Source organism: Orbicella faveolata, unplaced genomic scaffold (genome assembly GCF_042242905.1).
Source record: "Orbicella faveolata isolate gen_17 unplaced genomic scaffold, um_ofav_v1 contig_26, whole genome shotgun sequence".
Taxonomy (NCBI): Eukaryota; Metazoa; Cnidaria; class Anthozoa; order Scleractinia; family Merulinidae; genus Orbicella; species Orbicella faveolata.
Window position 1 is genome coordinate 8,920,001 of NW_028301554.1, and position 22,376 is coordinate 8,942,376.

The following is a 22,376-nucleotide window of genomic DNA, read 5'->3' on the forward strand; positions in this document are numbered from 1 at the left end:
GATGCCATCGAAATTATTGATATTGCATAGTGAAGCGAGGTCTTATTTCTTTAGTGTAAGTTGTGTTCCTGAAAGTATGTTTAATTAACTTACAGCTATAATTTAGTTTCAGAAGTTTTTTGTCATTGTTTCTAGTTGGAAAGCATTCAATTATTACTTGGTGATAAAGCCAAGGAAATTCAGCCTAACGCCACTTTAAGAACTGGAAGTTGTTAAAGGAACTGAGCACATGCTCACAGCTGAAAAGTTTCCTCCTACAGCTTGCGATCAAATAATCAGATGAATATAAATGTGACTTTCCTTGAAAGGAAGGAGGAGACTTTCGCCCATTCAGGCTTTACATTCTGTGGAGAAAGTAATGTAGGTCACTGGACCTCTCCCTACATGTACAACTTGTCAACACTCTAAAAATCAATACTCACTCGCAAGATATATTATCCTCCAGGTAAAGTTCATTAATGGTAATATTAATCACCATGTCTTGTGGAATAGGAACCGAAGAAATACAATCTGTATTATTTGGGTAATCGTTAGGATATCCGAGACTTCTGAGGGTATTTTCAATCACTGGACCGCATCCTGCATACAACAAATCAAAATATTAAAAGACAGAGTTGATATCGACTGAATAGATTTATTCACTGCAGCGGTTTGTTTCCATTGACCCTGAAAAGCCGCATTGGGGGAGGGGTAACTTAAGATATTTATTTTAATACTTGTTTATTTAATTTTTATGTATTTCTGTAACTTTTTTGCGTCAGCTTCAAAAACCGTCAACTGCCTATCAAGCCACTTCAAGGCACCAAAATACACAGATTCTTTCATCTCATTCTTAAGTCGGATAATGTAAGATTTCTTCGTTTCTTTAACAGCAACTCACGAGAGCATACACAAAGGCGGTAATCCTAGACAGAAAGAATCGATGCCATGACAGTCGTGACTGTAAACACTTCGACAGGAAGTGAATAGAAACGCCTAGATTACATCAATATCGTAACACTTTGGATAAATTGTATACCAAACAATGTTCCTTACCATAGCACAAGCTAAGTTCTTTGAATTAATATATAATTAATGTCGAAGAAAAGGTTGTTGTTATTCATCGTGGTAGATGCAATAGTAAAATGTCTTATCGTTTGTGTCACGATGTAGTCACTTGAGATGTAGATCGCGACGTTCCAACTGCTTACTGCTAGTCTTCTTCAGGCGATGAGGTCGACTGATTGCACGGTATCATTTATATCACAAAGGTCGGCTGTGACTGGTGCATTTCGATCCTCCTATTGTTCCATTGTTCCGGCGAGTAGCTGTTTTCCTTCAGTGGTCGCTGTTGTACCGTTCTCCTGTTGTTGCGTATTTTGATCATGGGCATCCATGCTTTAGGAATTTCAAGTCCACTATCTCTGTTGATGTTATTAGGGCGAAGTCTTATGCGAATAGCTTCCTTGACCCTACGTGTGTACCAGTCAGAGTCTCGATCAATAAATTTGACCTCATTCCAGATAGGATAGTGGCCGGTCTCGTGGGCGTGTTCAGAAACGGCGGAGGTCTGGGTACGGCCGAGTCGTATATCCCTGTCGTGTTCTTTGATCCTCTCCTGCATAGATCCTCCCTGTTTCCCCGATGTAGACTTTGCCGCACTCACAGGGAATCCTGTAGACAACACCATCCTATTTAGCCGGGTTGACGGTGTCTTTTGGTCGCATCAAGTGTGGATTTAAATTTAAATCCACCGCCGTTTTACCTTATGTCCAAGGAGTTTCGGAGTCTCTCCACCGCTGCCTAGAACAACAAGGCATTCGCATCGTCTTTAAGTCTGACACGACACTTCGGTCACACTTGATGCGACCAAAGACTTCACCCTTATAACATCCACAGGGATAGTGGACTTGAAATTCCTGAAGCATGGATGTCCACGATCAAAATACACAACAACAGGAGAACGGTACAACAGCGGATCACTGATGGAACAGCTACTCGCCAGAACAATGGAACAATAGGAGGATTGAAATGCACCAATCACAGCCGACCTTTGTGATATAAATGATACCGTGCAATCAGTCGACCTTATCGCCTGAAGAAGATTAGCAGCAAGCAGTCGAAACGTCGCGATCTACATCTCAAGTGACTACTTCGTGACACAAACCAGGAGGGAGGGGGCGTCTCCAAGCAAAACATCGGTTGAATCATCACTGCCAGTGTGACGTCACGTTTCGCTTGGATGAAATTCAAAATGGCCCCCAATGGGTGAAGTACAAGAGGTTGATAAAAATGCGGAATTTCGCTCAGATATTCTGCCCCATTTTCTTAGGTTCGTTAATATGTGGTTTATATTACATTGAGGAATCTTTATGTGGTACTTTTTGGTGGCCAAAATTATCAAGAGGTAGATAATTTGATCAAGAACTTTCTGTTTTGAAGCCAATTTGTCGAGCAAAACTGTTAGCTGGTTGACCTTTCGAGGGCCACTGCATAGCGAAGCAGAGCTCTTTTGACCCAAGAATAGGAGGTTCGACAGAGGGTATACTTGGCTTCTTGTATGTGGAATTTCAGTTCTTCAGTGCTCGTGGTTCGTCTCATCAATCCCTTCAAAGTACAAAGAATGGCTGTGTGGAAAGAACAGCCATGTTTCAGATAGCCAGATCAGGTAAGTTGTCACCTTTGTCGTACTACAGTTTACATTTAGAGCAATATCCGTAATTTGGTTAATAGTTATGGCTTGATCAGTGATTCGGTTCTATTTTATTTTGACTTTATTTGAGAAAGAGGAGCCTTAGGTTTTTTTTTTTTATATGCTCGGTCTGCAGCAAATATTATACCAAAAGACCATATTTTCTCTTGATTATACATAGTTGTGTTACATTAAAAACTCAGCTTTGTTCCTGGCCGGCGGCCTAAAATTTGTGACAAACTTTTCCCTGATATCGATTTTAGTTTGGAATTCGATATTTTAAAAATTGATAAATGCTGCTAATCCAATAGATCCATCAGAATCTATTGATTTGCGAGGTCATAATCAGCTAATAGTCCCCATTTGTTCATCTAAAAGTTGTAGCCCACTGAAAAAAGGTTATTAAAGACACTTCTTGTTTTTTTGCAGGGAATGTCACTGGAAGGAACATATCATAATGCACAAATTTTCTTCCAGAATGCCACACTGGGCAGCACTTAGGGATTCTGATGAACATTTTCCCTCTGAAGGCTAATGCCCCCCCCCCCCTCCCATAAAGTTTTTAACTCACCTTAGTTTATATTTTTAAAAATTTCTTTATCATCTGTCAAGACACGCATACGAGAGCTACGATTTGTTTCATGTTTAATCATGCTGTCAAATTTACAAGTTCCTGCTTCATTTTTGCACCCCCTTAAGCACTTTTCCACACCTCTAGTTAAACTCCCACCGATTATGATAGCCCAAGATATTTCCTTTAAAGGCACAGAGTCATACAAAGGCTTACCACAGCTTGATTGTCAGAACAAATCAATTGACAAGTTCAATTTGGAATTAATTTGAGATCCCAAATTTACGGTAGTTTCAATTAATTGGTGTGAAGTCAAAAAAAATGTGACTTTTCTGTTATATCAGCAACTAAAATAGATGTCACCAACCTTATTGATTTAAACACCATAATGAAGAAAAAGCTAGGGTGGTGAAATTCAACCATTTTTTCACAAGGATAACTGAACATTGAGCTATGAAGACATAAAACAGAGCAAAAGAGGGGAAATTCTCTGGAGCTAACATCAAGGTTTTCAGCACTGACTGCTATCACACTAACCACAAATAAAACCACTAACAATGGATCAGGCATGACATGTATTACCATATATGGTCAGAATGAGAGCATAGCTGCTAAGCACAGTGGAGGAGAATGAAGCTCATGGGCCTCCGGAGTCTGAGGGAGAAACTGATTCAGTCAATCAATCATTCCTTTATTTGGTAATGCAGGTTTTATGAAAAGTAGCCTTTATTCAGTGGACATTATCCATTCCGAAAAGGCAGGAACAGATAATGTCCAAGGACAAATGTGCAAGCGAAAATATTTGATGGATTAAATGACACATATAGTCATAATTGAAACTATAGGCTGATGTGGACCTGTGAAGAGCAGGAGATGATTATAAAAGTAGAATAAATAAAAAGAGCTAATAGGAATAAAACTTTGTTAAATTTAAAAATTTAATTAAATAGAATAAATGTCTGATTGTCTTTACAGCATTTCAGCATTCTAACGCATTTCGTAGCATTTGCTGTAATTTATTTTGAGTGCTATGCTGCAATAGCTATTTGGTGACATTTAGTGGCCGGGTTGTTTTTTAGTTGGAATATGATGAGAACTTAAAGGGATGAAAAGATGTAGAGATATTGTGTTACGTTATGCTGCACGTGCCCTAGCCCGTGTTATTTTGATCACCAGTTTGATTTCTGTCAATCAGATACTTTGTATGATTATTTGATTTCGTAACGATTTAAGCACAAGGACCGTCTGTATTTTTGGGAACCTGCATTGTGTATAACACTGGGTGAATAAATCACTTAAAGCTGTTTCTTTGTTGTATGTTATTACACATCGATTTCGCTACAAAAGACTACAATGCAGCCTTGCAATTCTTGGAGGCTCAAGAAATAGGAGCCATTACAACATGGCAATGCAGGACAGTTGCAGCATCATTAGCCTATTCCAGGCTCTCGGTCTCTTTCTCTACCAGAACCCGCTCAGCCACTTTTTTTCGATCATGTCCACTGACTGAGAACCTGGAACAGGCTACAGCATCATTCAAGATGTGGCATTGTTCAAGAATAAGCCAAGTTATCAGGTTATGACAAAAGATAAATAAATCATACAGCAAAATTGATTTTACCATAACTTAAATGCTAAATATGTTTACACCAAAATTGTACACCAAAATGTAAGTGGCAAAAAGAAAACCAAAAACAGCTTACTCAGGCTAACTCTAATTTGAACTTTGTTGTGAATATGAAATCACAACACTGAACACCGCAATTGCAGTGGACAGCAATAAGTCAACAGTTGCAACGAGACAGGAAAAAAAAGCCAACAAACCTTCACAACAAAAGCCAACAAAGCTGCTGTACAATTAAAGCCAACAAATTTCACCAATTAAAACACAAAAGGCAAACGAAGTTGAAACACAAAGAATTGCAATTAAAGGCCTGATAACAATCACCAAAAGTGCTCTAAAACAGACAAAAACCGATCACATCGCAGGGAAATTTTGCTGGAAATCAAGAAATAAACAACATCTCAACAGTCAAACGGATTGATGAGAGGAACGGCTGGTTTAATCGACACAGAGATACACGCGAATTAAACGTATACTATCAACGCATAAAACCTCCTATTGATAAGACTATCGGTAAGACATTTAAGAATGGCTGACTGTTAGGATCGAGAAACGCCGGTCAACGTCCCATTTGACAAATCGCTCATATTTTGCCCAAAGATACCCTTAAGTGACCTAATTCTAAAAATCATATTTAAAGGTTCCAGCGAATTTTTATTTTTCAGAAATTCGCGAAAATTTGAAAGCGCGGTCAAAGTGCGGTTTTTCGTGTAATAAAATGACCGAAATAAGGTGCGAGGACGAAGCGCTACTTAAGCCTTAAAATAAACTCAATTGACTTCAAACTTCACACAAATGTGGAACAACCACTCTAATTTATTCCTCGCTTTAAACTAATCTCAGATATGTTGATATAGTGGTTTTCCGAACCATTTTAAAAACAGCTATGAAGCGTGTGAAAAATAACGGTAAAATATAGGTCATGTTTAACAGCATAAAAATGCATCTGGTACCTCACTTACCGATTATTTTACTTTACAGCCTTAAAATATCATTATTAAAGATATACCACGCCAAGTTTCATGCTCGAACTCGCAGTATTTCCCTTTGTGAAAAACGAAAATCTATGTCAATGTGTTGGGCGCAAATAACACAATAATCATGCACGAACAAGAGACAAATCAATTTCAATGGCGAAAGTAAAAGGCTGTCATTAATTAGAATCCCGTCAATTCACTGCTATCAGTAGAAACATAATGTCCACTGCATAAAAACTGTTTTTAGACGTTTTCGAACCATTGCGCGTTAACTTTGTTTAATTTTGTGTCCGCCGTCATGTTTAGTTTCTCATCGCGTGTATTTCCTTAATGTAAACAACACGTGAATGGTTGTCATAACAAACGCAAGAGGTTTCCTGGAACCTTAATGTTTTCGATTCACCAAAACGCTTTAAGTTCGTTAAGACACAATAATGGGTCAACTTGGAATGCTGTTTAGCATCAAGGACGTTAAGGGACTGTAAATTAATCGAGTTGAAATATCTTGAAGCAAATCAAAATCGCGCCCTTATTCTAATTTGGTAAACAGCCGATCTCCGTTCAAGTTCAAGAAGTTGAGAGGTTAATCCGGCAATGCATTACCGGTACAACAACGAAATCAAACCGAGATCATCAAAAGTGTAAGTTTAAAAGTGTAGTGGCAAGTTCCAAATAAATTTCGCCTATATAAATTGGAAACAAGATGTGAAACGGTCTGACCTGAAACAAATAAACAAAATATTAATACGACTAATTTAACCCGAAAATGTTACAGAAAACATACCTAAAAGCCGTCGATTCCCCTCAATACCACTCCGCATTGCCTTAAAGAGCCCAAGCTTTCTGCTGTAAGAATCAGGGGCCTCATGAATCTGTATTTATTATATCGGCAACCATGCTGCGTGGCTGATATTCGAGACTCAGTAAAAGTTGTCACACAACCGTACGAGCAGCCCAGTCACGCTTTCACTGCTCTTGCGCAAATTTCCAACATTTCGCAATTTACATGAACCGACTACAAGTTTAAAGTAGTGACAGCAGATTGAAATGCGCTTTTTAAAGCTGTCCTATCGAGAACAATTATTTCTTGTTTCTGAATGGCTCTTAGTTGTAGCTACAGTCGGGGAGGGGGGGGGGGGGGGGAGAGGGTGTTCCCGGAAATTTCGGATATCTGTATGCCGTGGAAGATTAAGTGGTCTCCAGCTCTTAACGCCAACACTGAAACACTAGATGATTCTCCAAGTATCACAGGGATCACTAAGCTAAATAATTTTGAGTGTAGCTCCGCTGAGTCAATTACCTGTTGGCGCACATATTGTATTGACCGTGGACAGGTGGAAAAACAGTTAAACCGGAAAAGCCTATTGCACATTGTAATTTAGCGTTGTCCAACACGCAGTCGGTCTGGTTGTAATGTTAATCGTATTTGAGAGAATCTCAAGTTTTCTTTCGACACATACTGGGGTGACATACTACTAGATGGGCGTGGCCGGGAGCCACGGGTCAAGTAAGTCAATTTGCCATGCTTAATCGAGAAGAGTGATAGTGAGCCACTAGTGGAAGGACTGCAGATTGTCCCTACGCTTTACCCTAATAGGCCTCTGTGTTATTCTAATGAACTGATGCTGAGCTCGCTCCAGGGGGCGGTGAGATGAGAGACCCTGGGAACAAGGTTGAGACGATTCGGCCGTTAGTTTTTCCTCTAAACTGTCTTCCTCCTCTACTCTCTCCCCTCCCCTACAAAAATTTAACGATCCTTCCCTCTCCCCTCCCCCCCCCCCCCCGCAAGAGGTGTTTGCTAAATACCGAAGAAGCAAAACACCGACAGTTCCTAAGAATACTTCCGCCAATTGCAGTTGTTAGTAAAATACTTCAGAAGCGCCTAGTATGGAGCTTTTCCACGCACGAGTGGGAGAGGTATATCTAGTCCCATGTCTTCGCACCCGCACGGTAGCATAGACAGTTTCAGGTTCTTTAGGTCACCCTCCATCGCCAAGGCACAGGAGTCTTGCTGGTCGTGTACCAAAGGGTGCTGGAGCTGGAGTATTTCCACAACTTCCTTTGCCTGACTAAAATTTCTCTCCTCTTCAGATGCCTGAACATGCATCTTATCAGGATCACTTTGGCGCATTGCGGCACTTAGGTGATAGAAAAACTAGCACCTGAAAAAGAACGAATATTATAAGGATCCCGGGCACTGCGCATTCCCGTGCCACCAGTTCAGCGTCAAGCTTTCGGCCTGTCGTTTGACCAATGCGGAATTTTGCCATAAGATACGATTGCTGCTTGTCTCTGACTGCCCTGAGAGCCAAACCTTTTTTAAAGCAACAAGGGCTTCCTGGTGACCTATTGTGGCTTGGAGTTAAGCGCCAACGCCTGCTCCAAGCAGGGTTTGTAGCACATTTTGGCTAAGTCCATAAGGGAATAGCTCTCCAGGGACTGAGTACATTTCTCCAGCGACAAGTGCCTCTCTAAAGTAGACGGCCTATAAAAGACACGAATGCAGCGGCCTTGAAGACACTAACACACCCCTACCGTGCATGGTTACTATCCATGGAAACCTCAGCAGACGCTTACTCGGTCACACCCGTTGATAATGGCACTGATGTTAAGGTTGCAGTCACTCTTCTAGGGCATGGTAAATTGACTGACTTGACTCGTGGCTCCCGGCCACGCCCATCTAGTAGTATGTCACCCCAGTATGTGTCGAAAGAAAACTTGAGATTCTCTCAAATACGATTAACATTACAACCAGACCGACTGCGTGTTGGACAACGCTAAATTACAATGTGCAATAGGCTTTTCCGGTTTAACTGTTTTTCCACCTGTCCACGGTCAATGCAATATGCGCGCCAACAGGTAATTGACTCAGCGGAGCTACACTCAAAATTATTTAGCTTAGTGATCCCTGTGATACTTGGAGAATCATCTAGTGTTTCAGTGTTGGCGTTAAGAGCTGGAGACCACTTAATCTTCCACGGCATACAGATATCCGAAATTTCCGGGAACACCCTCTCCCCCCCCCCCCCCCCCCCCTCCCCGACTGTAGCTACAACTAAGAGCCATTCAGAAACAAGAAATAATTGTTCTCGATAGGACAGCTTTAAAAAGCGCATTTCAATCTGCTGTCACTACTTTAAACTTGTAGTCGGTTCATGTAAATTGCGAAATGTTGGAAATTTGCGCAAGAGCAGTGAAAGCGTGACTGGGCTGCTCGTACGGTTGTGTGACAACTTTTACTGAGTCTCGAATATCAGCCACGCAGCGTGGCTGCCGATATAATAAATACAGATTCATGAGGCCCCTGATTCTGACAGCAGAAAGCTTGGGCTCTTTAAGGCAATGCGGAGTGGTATTGAGGGGAATCGACGGCTTTTAGGTATGTTTTCTGTAACATTTTCGGGTTAAATTAGTCGTATTAATATTTTCTTTATCTGTTTCGGGTCAGACCGTTTCACATCTTGTTTCCAATTTATATAGGCGAAATTTATTTGGAACTTGCCACTACACTTTTAAACTTACACTTTTGATGATCTCGGTTTGATTTCGTTGTTGTACCGGTAATGCATTGCCGGATTAACCTCTCAACTTCTTGAACTTGAACGGAGATCGGCTGTTTACCAAATTAGAATAAGGGCGCGATTTTGATTTGCTTCAAGATATTTCAACTCGATTAATTTACAGTCCCTTAACGTCCTTGATGCTAAACAGCATTCCAAGTTGACCCATTATTGTGTCTTAACGAACTTAAAGCGTTTTGGTGAATCGAAAACATTAAGGTTCCAGGAAACCTCTTGCGTTTGTTATGACAACCATTCACGTGTTGTTTACATTAAGGAAATACACGCGATGAGAAACTAAACATGACGGCGGACACAAAATTAAACAAAGTTAACGCGCAATGGTTCGAAAACGTCTAAAAACAGTTTTTATGCAGTGGACATTATGTTTCTACTGATAGCAGTGAATTGACGGGATTCTAATTAATGACAGCCTTTTACTTTCGCCATTGAAATTGATTTGTCTCTTGTTCGTGCATGATTATTGTGTTATTTGCGCCCAACACATTGACATAGATTTTCGTTTTTCACAAAGGGAAATACTGCGAGTTCGAGCATGAAACTTGGCGTGGTATATCTTTAATAATGATATTTTAAGGCTGTAAAGTAAAATAATCGGTAAGTGAGGTACCAGATGCATTTTTATGCTGTTAAACATGACCTATATTTTACCGTTATTTTTCACACGCTTCATAGCTGTTTTTAAAATGGTTCGGAAAACCACTATATCAACATATCTGAGATTAGTTTAAAGCGAGGAATAAATTAGAGTGGTTGTTCCACATTTGTGTGAAGTTTGAAGTCAATTGAGTTTATTTTAAGGCTTAAGTAGCGCTTCGTCCTCGCACCTTATTTCGGTCATTTTATTACACGAAAAACCGCACTTTGACCGCGCTTTCAAATTTTCGCGAATTTCTGAAAAATAAAAATTCGCTGGAACCTTTAAATATGATTTTTAGAATTAGGTCACTTAAGGGTATCTTTGGGCAAAATATGAGCGATTTGTCAAATGGGACGTTGACCGGCGTTTCTCGATCCTAACAGTCAGCCATTCTTAAGAGAGAAAACGCGAACGTTTTACGTTGACTTCTCTCGACCCGTTTTCAAGATGGCGGTCCCGCCACTTACCCGCAACAAAATTCAGCAAGAATACACGATAACGCGCGCACAAAACTAAAACAGATAATGCACAGAGACAAAAACTAAAAACAAGGTTTACACACCTACATTAAGTTAGAGAACAAAGCGATATTAGGCCTGTTTTTTTTGTCTTTCTTAACCTCTGTTGTCCTTCTTCGATGGCGTAATCTGAATAGGCTACTCGAAGCGTTCGCTCGTTGCTATGTGACGTCACACTGGTAGCGATGAGTCGGTCACGAATCAATACCGGAAAACAATAGAGTCACCCCCTCCCTCCTGAGACAAACGATAATACACTTTATTAATATATAATTAGCTTCAGTATATAATTAAGGTTACACAATATCTTTGCAGATGCCCTTCAGAAAAAAATCGTACTAGCATTGTTTTTAAGGAAACTACCACAAGCTATATATCAATAGAAAGGTTATAAACTGTGAAATTCGAAAAAAAATATTCACTGTTTTGGCCGTGCCTTTGTTGAAAACAAAGAAGCTGTAAAACGGAAAACGACCGACCGTTATTCAGCCGAATTAATCGGGTATCAAACGCAAGCAGTAAGGCTTAATAACTGCACAGTGTTTAACAGCAAGCAACAATCTCTCAAATGGTGTCGGGGTTTTCCTGTATTCTTATTGGTTATCTTTTTAAAGACCCGTAAAGTTATAGTATCGAATCACTTGCCGACCCTGTTGCGCTCGCGCCTGTCACAAGAGATATATTTATTAAAATAACTCGCGCGCGTTTTAAGTTTTTACTTTCATTTTCTGGGAAATGCTAGATTTTATAGCGACCTTTTGTTTTGGTGAGAAAGAAAAATTCGACAAAAGTGGCACTCTCAAGGTATTGTGTAAACTTAAGAATTAGATTATGAGCTTGATATTCCTATTCCTATCGAGATTCCCATCGAATGATCTGTTTTACTATAATGTACTAGTTGTTCGAAGCTGTCTATTTCTACATTTCTTTTATTAAATTTTAATTTTTCTCATACAACGACTCCTCCTCTCCTCTTACATCTGTTACAATCAAACACAACAATTAGAAAAGAAGGAATATCGACACAATATGTCTCCTTACCTTGTGTTGCGTGAGCACCTTCCTTATCATTCAACGAGGACAACAGTACTAAGAATAGTATTTTCATGATGTAGAAGTCTTTTTTGTCAAACAATCTACTGCCTTTTACTTGTTAATTGCCATTTCTGCAGAGAAATAATTATAAAATTAACTGGAAGAAAGCCTGTCAAAGGTTCTTGGGGAGTTGGAGGGGGCAACCGTGTCAGTTGCTACGTATGATTAAAGAACAACACGCCAAGAATATAAGATTTTTGGGTCAAATTGTTTTCAAAGGGGCCCTGCATACCAGTAAAGCTAAAAGTTAAAAGTCTAAAAACGTTCGTTATTCTACATTTACAAAGTTAAAGTTAAGAATGTATAAATTATAAAATAAAATTAGGATAGTGTCCTTTAAAAGTTGAAAATGTTAGAACTGCTCCTAATTGCATCTGGTAAAGTATTCCAATCAGTCATCAAATGCAAAAGTTGGACAAAGGATTTCACCCTAAAGGAGAAAGTTACTCCAAAAAGCTTAATTTTTTCGTCTTCGCCTATAGCAAGTTGTATCGACGATACGAAATTCTACAACTATTGCAAAAATCGAAACGAAAACACAGCGACTAAACGTACTGTATTTAGTCAGAACTCTGCGACTGCTGAACGACAACTATCTAACTGACACGACCGATTCGAATATTATTTAGTTAAGACTTAAATTTAAGCATGCAGTGTTTTGTTCGCCCATCCCAACGGACGGCGTTAGTGTTAAAGAACACGCATTCGCCAGAACATCCTCTCCCTCGAACAGGACTGTGTTCAGTTCCTTCCGTCCTCTTTATATCTCTAACGGCCACAACTTTGTGATTGGTCGCACATAATCTTTGCCTCCTGCTATAGCGCTACAACTCTGACCCTCCCGTCAGGGCCAGGAAAAACCTTTTAAATTCCACCCAGAGGCCAATGCCCTCGTGGTTTGCTGGGTTCCACCATCAGAACCACATCACAGGGAGCAATGTTGCGTTTCTATCCAACTCATTTGTTTCGAGTGCTCAGGGTTGACGGGTATTCCTTCATCAGTCTTCTCCAGCACTTGGTCATGAGATCTTGTGTAAACCGTTATTTCTGGGGTTGAATGCAATGTCATCGATGACCCTGGGTGCAATTTGTCCATCCATTTGGCCGGAGAGGAAATGGTTTGGTGTTAAAACATGGTCATCGTTGGGATCGCTGCTACAACAATTGAGCAGGCGGGAATTCAAAATTTCTTTTACTTCAACCACCGTGGTCAGTAGCTCAGCGTCCGTTGTTCTGGACTCTCCAGGGACTGCGCATAAAGCTTTTTTAGAAGGCTTGATAAAGGCTTCGAAAATCCCTCGATGATGCGATCGACCGGGAAGGGGGAGGGGGGTTAAATCGCCACTGGATTCCGTCATGAGCTACCTGTTCTTTGATCCGAGTTTGATCTAAAGTCGAGACAAGGTCACGCAATTCTCTGTCAGCTGAAGTGAGGTTCCTGACATTGCCACTAATCATCACTTACGGTTTTCCACATCTGGCGACCATTCTGGAAAGTGCATTAAGAAAGATGGTTGTATCCAGTGAGTAAGCTAGTTTTAGATCAACTGCTCGTGTTCTCGGACAGGTAAACAGGCACAGGTAACGCTTCACATTCACCTTTCTCGTCAGCTTAATGACAAAAGGGCCTGCAAAATCGGCTCCACAATGAGCAAAACATCGCAATTATGTGTTAAGTCTGTCTTGAGGTAGGGGTGCCATGGTTTTTTCACCACTGCGTTTTCTTCCAAGTTTGCAGACATCACACTCTTGTTTCCATTGCTTAATTGTTTCTCTCCCATTGACAATCCAGTACTTTTGTCGTAATTAAGCAAGCGTAAAATTCACTACGAGGTTATGATGACCTTGATTATGGATGTGGGCGATGGCAAGTTTTGAGATGTGATGTTTCTCTGGTAATATGACAGGGCGTTTGGCATCGTAAGGTAGATTGGACGTTTCTAGTCTCCCACCGACATGTAAGATTTCATCACTGTCCACAAATAGTGACAATCTCCACAGCGGACTGCTTCTCAAGACCCTTCCTACTCCTCTCAAGGTTGTCAATTCCTCCAAAAAGGGTTCTCTTTGAGTCTCTCGAACCCAGTGCCTCTCTGCGTTATTGATTTCCTCCGGTTCTAGGACTTTTTCCAGTGGGTCGCTTTCTTTGTTTGATCTCCTGGCTTTTCTGAAGTCTTGCTCTTTTACTTTTGGAAACGAATCTCAGGATCCAAGCTGTAACTCCTAACAATCCGCGCCAGGAAGAAAACCTCTCGACGTCAGACAAGGGCAGGGACTGCTTGCATTGAGACGTGAGGTTGATTTTCCTTCCTCAGTGCAATCACCTAAAAGGAAACGACTTTCTAAAGGCCAGGATGTCTCCTCCTCATGTAGAAAGGCAGGTCCTTGAAACCAGCGACTTTCAGCGGATACGTTTTTCAGATCCAGACCTCTTGTTGCGTCGTCAGCGGGGTTTTCTCCTCATGGTACAATTCGCCACTGAGCTGGGTCCGATTTCAGTTGAATGTCGGCTACTAGATTAGCAACAAACGATTTCAGTCGTCTTGAGTGACACTGAATCCAGTAGATTACGTCCATACTGTCCGTCCACAGGGTGTGTTTCTAGCTTCTCAGAGACCGTTTAATCTAGCCGCACTCCGAGTACTACTGCCATTAACTCAAGGCGCGGGATGCTGACGGATTTAATCGGTGTTACTCTTGCTTTGGCTGTTACCAGGGCAGTTGAGATCTGTCCTTCCACGTCTCCGTGTCTGGCGTAGCTTACTGCGGCATAGGCTAGTCGTGACGCGTCAACGAGTGTATGAAGTAAGACGTCTTCCACTGCTACCTCGTAGTGTCGATAGCAAGTTAGGATTTTGACCTGTGGAGCGTCTGGTAACTGCTTGGCCCACTGATGAGAGGTCAATTGGTGCTCCAATTGGACCGTAATATTTTGTGAAGGCTAGCGTAAGTTCGGGATGGTCTGATCCGATCAGAATGTCGTTTTCCTTCCAGGGGCTTTAGGAAATAGAATATTCTTAAGGTGTTCCCATCTAACATTGAGTTCATTTCAGTCTGAAATAGACAAGCCTTGACACATTTCATTCAGTGTCCGTGCTTCAAGAGTAGATTGGGTCTCCCCATTAAGACTCTTTAACGTCAGCGAGACTTTCTTTCAATATCCCCTGCAAACTCAGAGTCGCCGAAAGCGCTTCGTGTTTCTACAGCAGCGTCTACAAGTTCAGGCGGATTAGATCGACGTTCGAGGAGCCGGTGGAAGTCATGGGTGCCTCTACAATCATTGATTCCACAGCGATTGTGTTCCGGACAATTCTTCCCTTGATGGCCTGATCTCAAACAACGATAACAAAGTTCATTCTTTTTTTGCGATTTCCCATCTATTCGCAAAGGATGTCTCACCCCAGTTCTTGCATGAGGTTACTTCGTGAGGTCCATGGCAGACAACACACTTAGGTGTGGGCTCTCTAGCAACGTTGTGAACTGCTCCTTTCTCCCGCTTGTGTTTCTTTGACTCGATATTATCTTCCGTCTTTTTCTTAGTTCTCTCCTTAACTTCCTCGACGTCCATACGATAAACAACTTGCTTCTGTAACCATTTAGAAAATACGGATAGTCCATCCTTCCTGGGCTTCCTGTGCAACCACTCTTGGTATGCGATAAGAAGAGACCCTGGAACTTTTGTTGCACTACAATGCAAAGTGCAGATACTCCTGCGAGCTCTTGATACTGGTCGCTATCCTCAAGATTAATCACAACGTCAGTTAAAAGATCCGAGAAAATCTCCAACTCCTTTAGGTTAGTCTCCTCGACAGGAGACGCACGCAAAACGGCTTCGAGGTAACGTTGCAAAAGTCGCTTTTCACCTCCGTACTTCTGATCAAGTTTCTCCAAGGCAGTTTAATATTGTCTAGATGTGTAGCCCAACCGCTCAAGAACTCGTACTGGCTTGCCAGATAGGGAATCATCCTGTCGGTTTTAGCTGGTACATCCGATCCACGAATATTCCAAATTGCGCTTTCCAATCGTGACAAAGGCTTTTATCTCCGCTGAAAACGGTTAAAGCGGGTTTCTTGATTCTTCGAACAATCTGTCAAAATCGTTCGAGTCGAATTTGTCTTTGTCTAAGTGTCTTCTTCACTTTCTTTCTTTTCCGAGTCAGAATCTTTATTGCCGAATTTAGGAGCTGATTTATTCCCTTTGGACTGTGCAGATTTCGACAATAACTCGACGCACTTCTGTTTTGAGCACAGGTGCCCCAAGCTCACAATGCGAGGAGTTATCTTCTTTTTTTTTTTTTTTTTTTTTTTACCTTCATCCTAACGTTTAGCGAAACGTGACATATGCGGCATATACTGTTAAATAACGACAGAATTCGACTACGCGAAACGTGACTCTCGCCATGCAGCATATGCAAGTGTTGTGTTACAACGGTTTGAATTTGTAAAGGTTTGTATGGGAACGCAACGGTTTTGCTTAAAAAGTCAATTATTCTTATATTTGGTGAATAAAATCTACTTACCCTGTTGTGTGTTGTATTCTCTGTTGATTGCCAGCTCCACAGGCCGATCTAACGCGACTTCGGCAAGTTATCGTTCTGTGGGTTTCCACTACTAAAAGAAATACAAGGCCGCACACTGAATTCCGGAGTGCCCGCCGCTCGAAGCAAATAAATCCCCTGAAAATAACCCTGCCGACTCAATTCCTCCGTAGAATCGAAGAAGAAATGCAGAAGTTCCATGTCAGTTCACTCGCTACGCAATTCAGTCCACAACGCCTTCGCAACGACACATTTATTGCGAGATTGTTCGCTCGCAACTTCAAAAATAGCCTCGTCAAAAAATAGGGGACACTTTAGGGGTGTTGAGTAACTATAATTAGCCTGACCGATGGTAGTCAGCAACGACTGGCAACACCCAAACCAAAATGTTCCCCGGGTACCCTCGTCCTTTATTTGTCAAACCCATAAAAGAAGTTCCCGGCCCGGCCCGGGGAGCATTTTGGTTTGACTGTTGACAAATCGTTGCTGACCACCCCGGGTCGGGCTAATTATAGTTACCTAACACCGCGAAAGTGTCCCCTATTTTTTGACGAGTATCGCTCAAAATGGCAACTACGATGTTCGAATTTAGGGCTTCTATGGAGACGAATTTCATAAGGAAAACCTGCACTTTAAAGGCTGAAAATTCGGTGAGTGGCTAAACTTAGTGCAAGGTTTTTATTAGCGTTGACAAAAAATATACGTTTTTTGGAGTTACCTTCTCCTTTAATAATTATTTTCCAAGGTTACTTATTTCAAATCTTCTAATCATCAGCATTTAAATAAAAGGTCTGAGTGATAGTGTCTATTTTATGAAGAGTTAAAATAAGAACTAAAGTACTCAAAATTTCAGTGGAATGGCAATTTCGATTTCTTAATATCCTGTCACAAACACAACCGTAATTCAACTCTACCCTTGTAATCCAGCTTCTTCCCCAAAATACTTGTCCTATTTTGCTCAGTACAATCTCTTAATTTTTTTAATTTATTCCAATTTATTGGCATCTTTGGTGGCATTCGCAGTGGACTGTTATGAAATGTAACGTTCGAAAATCAGCAGGGACGCGAAGCGATCCTATGTAAGGAGGCTGAGGTGTTCAGCCTGCCAATCACAAATCCCAACAGACGACCAACGCTCCCCATTTGATTGCCTATTCACTCTTGTCCAATTTTAGCGCGTTGCCACAAAATTTTGGAGAGGAACGGGTGTAATTTTCTGTCTTTTTAACTAAGTGAACGATAGCTTCAAGAGAAGAGTTTACAAAGGAAATTGAGTTTTTTAATTTCAACTTCACAATTTTTTTTCCTCCACTTGCAAAAGCCTATCGTATTAATTCCAGCTGTTCACTCGTTTCTAGTTATTTTGATGCCAGGTGTCTTTGCTCCTTCGAGGACTAACGCGTCTGAGAAATAATTTTGGAAACTAAAACTCGTAAAAACCCCAGATACAAGCAAAGGTAATATATTATATCTACGGTAACATGGTTATTCTCCAGCCAGTTATCTGAAATAAATTCCACAAGGTGAAAATTGGCTGCTGTTGTACCGTCTTGCTGCTAAAATACAGTCGGCCTTTTACAAACGCAAATTTTGTTTTTATTGCATTCTGCTTCTTTTTCTAACGTCAATATCCAGGCGAAATCTCACTTGCCACTTTTCAAGTTCTCTTGTTTCTTCGTATTACTTTTTGTTTCCAATTCATTTGCTCTGAATATAGAACAGTTTGAGGAATAACTCAGCGTTGTTCAATTTGCATTTGTTTTACCATCATAACGCTCATAAATCTGAATGATTTTAAATATCCCACCAAAATCTGTCTGTGCTCAGATGCTAACCAAAATCACCTCTTACGAGGTTTGTTTTCGTTCTCGGCATACTGAGATAAATGGAAACCGATAGCTCATTGATCGCAGGCATCATCTTTGTTATTTTAGTTAGCGGCGAAATTTGAATGTTCCGTGAAGTGACGAAAATAATTCATTGTTTTCGTTCTTCCAAAGGCATCTTCCAAAGTGTTGATATAACTTTTATTTTCACTGTATTTTTATTATTTACCCTATATTATTCTACGTAAATAACTCCGTTGTTTTAACGAAAAAAGCGTTATAATCTCCACGACTTCTTCTGTTGTGCGACCGTTATTTCGGCTTTCCACCATTGCACAAAAAGCCAACAAAGTGTTCTTGCCTTTTATAGAATCGCTCCATGATTAAAACCTTGAAATTACAAGGTTTTCATGTCTTTGATATTAAAAAAACTTTTCTACTCTAAATCTCTATTGCTATGTGTTTCGCTTTACAGAAACTTGCGACACAGATGAATGATTTGCTCCAAAGTGGCCGCAAATTCTAGAATCGGGGAAGAAAGATACCCAAGAAATGCTAAGAGAGAAATACGAACTAAAAGCTTGCGTAAACTTGCGTAAGTTTAGGAGAACACGGAAAAATTGTTGAAACAGTCGCTTACGACTTCTTGTTCTCATAACGTTTCTTGCTTTCCTAAACTTCCACTTGTAATTCTACAATCTAATTCAAACCAGAGAAAAATTTTCTGTACTTACGCATATGCTTGTGATGTTAAGAAACATCATGCTCGCCTGAATATTCCATGAAATGAAAAACGAGGGAGCCTCAAGCAATAAAATAATCGCAGCAAACAGGGAAGAGGAAAAATGTAAACACGCCCAAACACACGATAGTAGCGTAATAAGCTGATAACAGCTGGCGAAAAAGTGAATTGAGGGCGGGGAGAGGAATGGGAATAAATGCCATAAACAGACATCCCAGTGTCATCTATCGAGATGTAATGAATGCAGATGACTTTACCTGATATGCGCCTTTCTTTAAACAAGGAGCGATACCATATAAGAAGGCTAAGGTGTTCAGCCTGCCAATCACAAATTTCAACAGACTACCAATACTCCCATTTGATTGGCTTATTCATTCAGGTCTAATTTTAGCCCGTTGCCACAAAATTCTAGAGAGCGAGCGGGTGTAATTTCCTGTTTTATTTCACAAGTAACCAATCAGCTTTTAAACTAAATGAACGATAGCTTCAGCAGAAGAGTTTACAGAGAAAATTGACTTTTTTAATTTCAACTTCATAATTTTCTTCCTCCACTTGCCAAAAGCCTATCGTATGAATTCCAGCTCTTCACTCAAATTTATAGAATGCCCTGTCTAGTTCTTTTGATGCCAGGGTGTCTTTGCGCCTTGGAAGATTGATAAATAAGTTTGGAAACTAAAACTCGTAAAAAAGGAAATAGATACAAGCAGACTGCAAAGGTAATATGTAAATATCTACGGTAGTATGGTTATTCTTCAGCGCATTATCTAAAAGAGATTCCATAAGGTGAACATTTCCTGCTATTGTACTCTTGCTGCTAAAATTCAGCTGGCCTTCTTTTAAAAAGCAAATTTTTATTTTTATTGCATTCAGCCATGAGTCTTCCTTCTCCTTTCTAACGTCAACATTCAGGCGAAATCTCACCATGCCATTTTTTCAGTTCTCTTGTTTCTTCGTAGTACTTTTTGTTTCCAATTTATTTGCTCTGAGTATGGAACATTCTTATAAGTAGTTTTTTTGAAAAATATTTCAGAATAAAAACTAGCGGTAAAAAACGACGTTTCGATCTCTCTGAGATCATTTTCAAGTTGAAGAAAAAACGAATGAAATATACACATATAAGTACAAATTAGGGCTGAGAATGTCAAACGATAAAATATGTAAATGCAAGCGCTAAAATGTAAGTGTTAAAAGAATAAAATACTATAAAGAAAACCTATACAAATACTTTGCACGGATTGAATCTGATTGTTTGTTCAAGGTTGGCTTAAGCTCCTTCATAAAGAGCATTTCGTAGATCAGGCAGTCGAATTTACTTTGGCACTTTCTCAAGATCTTAAAATCACGATATATGTCACTTGGGACTGTTCCATGCTGCTCTTTGATGTGATTCCCGATTGAAGACGATCCTTTGTGTTCCTCAACGCGTTGATAGAGGTGTCGGCACGTGTACCCGACATAGTTTGCATCACACAAACTGCACTTGTAGTAGTAAACAACGCGTTGTTGGTTAATGATAGGCGGCTTCTTTTCTTTTGGTTTGATCTCGTGTCCGATCTTGCGGCTTGTATACACGGGACGAATATCAATTCTAATTTTTCGGCCTAGTTCCCCAAGTTGTCTTCGCGCGGAATTGGCCGATCTCTGATCCTTGAATGGTAACACTCCTTTTCTAGAAAAGGAGTTAACTGCCACTGTAGAAAGAATATTGCCCAAGGCAGTTGCTAGCACAGTTGTCCAGAATGGCTCGAAACTAGCCCATCTTTATGGCTTGCCAAAAACCCACAAGCGACAACTAGCAGTGCGGCCGATACTCTCGGCAACCGGGACATATAATTACAAGTTGGCAAAATGGCTTGATGAAAAGCTCAAACCTCTATCAGTCAATGACCACACCATCAGTGATGTTTTTAATTTCGTGGATTCGCTCCATGACATGGAAGTTGACGATCACAGTATCCTGGTTTCATATGACGTAACTTCACTCTTTACCAATGTCCCTGTTGATGAGACGATACAAATTCTAGCTGAAAAGGCATTTAAGGACGACTGATTCAGTAAACAGCATAATCTCAACATTACAAAATCAGACTTGGTAGAGTTGCCAAATATTGCCACCAGGAGCCAGCTTTTTCAGTTCGAGGGGAGTTTGTGTGAACAAACCGATAGTGTTGCCATGGGTTCGCCACTTGGACCCCTAATGGCCAACGTATTTATGTGCAGTATCGAAGATCGACTTCAGGACCAAGGCAAGTTACCCGAGTTCTACAAACACTATGTGGATGACACATTGAGCATAATACCTGACACCGAAACAGCTGAAGTATTCCTTTCCTCTCTAAATGAGAGCCATCCATCTGTCAGCTCCACCATGGAACTTGGCGAACACGGTAAACTTCCTTTCCTGGGAACGGACATCAGGAAATGCAATGGTCGCCCGGAAACAAGGGTGTACAGAAAAGCAACTGACACCGGATTATTGCTACATTACAAGAGCCACGTCGACGTTAGATACAAGAAGTCATTGCTAAAAACAATGCTGGATCGTGCCTTCAAACTATCATCTACCTGGCAACTTCTCCACCTGGAATGTGATCGTCTCACACAGACGTTCTCCCGACTCCAGTACCCAACGCAATTGATACAATCGACCATCAGTAATTTTGTCACCAAGAAAGTTTCTGGCGATCCAATTTCCACTCGAGCACGTAACGTGAATGAAACGCCTGTCAGAATAGTGCTACCATTCAAGGATCAGAGATGGGCCAATTCCGCGCGAAGACAACTTGGAGAACTAGGCCGAAAAATTAGAATTGATATTCGTCCCGTGTATACAAGCCGCAAGATCGGACACGAGATCAAACCAAAAGAAAAGAAGCCGCCTATCATTAACCAACAACGCGTTGTTTACTACTACAAGTGCAGTTTGTGTGATGCAAACTATGTCGGGTACACGTGCCGACACCTCTATCAACGCGTTGAGGAACACAAAGGATCGTCTTCAATCGGGAATCACATCAAAGAGCAGCATGGAACAGTCCCAAGTGACATATATCGTGATTTTAAGATCTTGAGAAAGTGCCAAAGTAAATTCGACTGCCTGATCTACGAAATGCTCTTTATGAAGGAGCTTAAGCCAACCTTGAACAAACAATCAGATTCAATCCGTGCAAAGTTATTTGTATAGGTTTTCTTTATAGTATTTTATTCTTTTAACACTTACATTTTAGCGCTTGCATTTACATATTTTATCGTTTGACATTCTCAGCCCTAATTTGTACTTATATATGTATATTTCATTCGTTTTTTCTTCAACTTGAAAATGATCTCAGAGAGATCGAAACGTCGTTTTTACCGCTAGTTTTTATTCTGAAGAGTATGGAACAGTTTGAGGAATAACTCAGCGTTGTTCAATTTGCATGTTGTTTTCACCATCATAGCGCTCATAAATCTGAATGATTTTAAATATCCCACCAAAACCTATCTGTGTTCAGAGGCTAACCAAAATCACCTCTTACGAGGTTTGTTTTCGTTCTTGGCATGCTGAGATAAATGGAAACAGATAGCTCGTCGATCGCTGGCATCAGTTTTGTTATT

General features: G+C 40.6%; 1 protein-coding gene across 1 annotated transcript; it reads left to right on the forward strand.

Moving 5' to 3' along the window:
- The first annotated feature begins 20,913 nt into the window (after window positions 1-20,913).
- On the forward strand, window positions 20,914-22,034 carry LOC149108045 (uncharacterized). The gene has a single exon (XM_089295586.1). The coding sequence runs from the start codon at window positions 20,956-20,958 to the stop codon at window positions 21,964-21,966; it is 1,011 nt and encodes a 336-aa protein (XP_089151712.1). The 5' UTR covers window positions 20,914-20,955; the 3' UTR covers window positions 21,967-22,034.
- Window positions 22,035-22,376: the final 342 nt, after the last annotated feature.

Bases quoted from the DNA above. Each gene is read 5' to 3' on its own strand.
- LOC149108045 (XM_089295586.1), top strand. From the start codon at position 20,956: ATGGGTTCGCCACTTGGACCCCTAATGGCCAACGTATTTATGTGCAGT.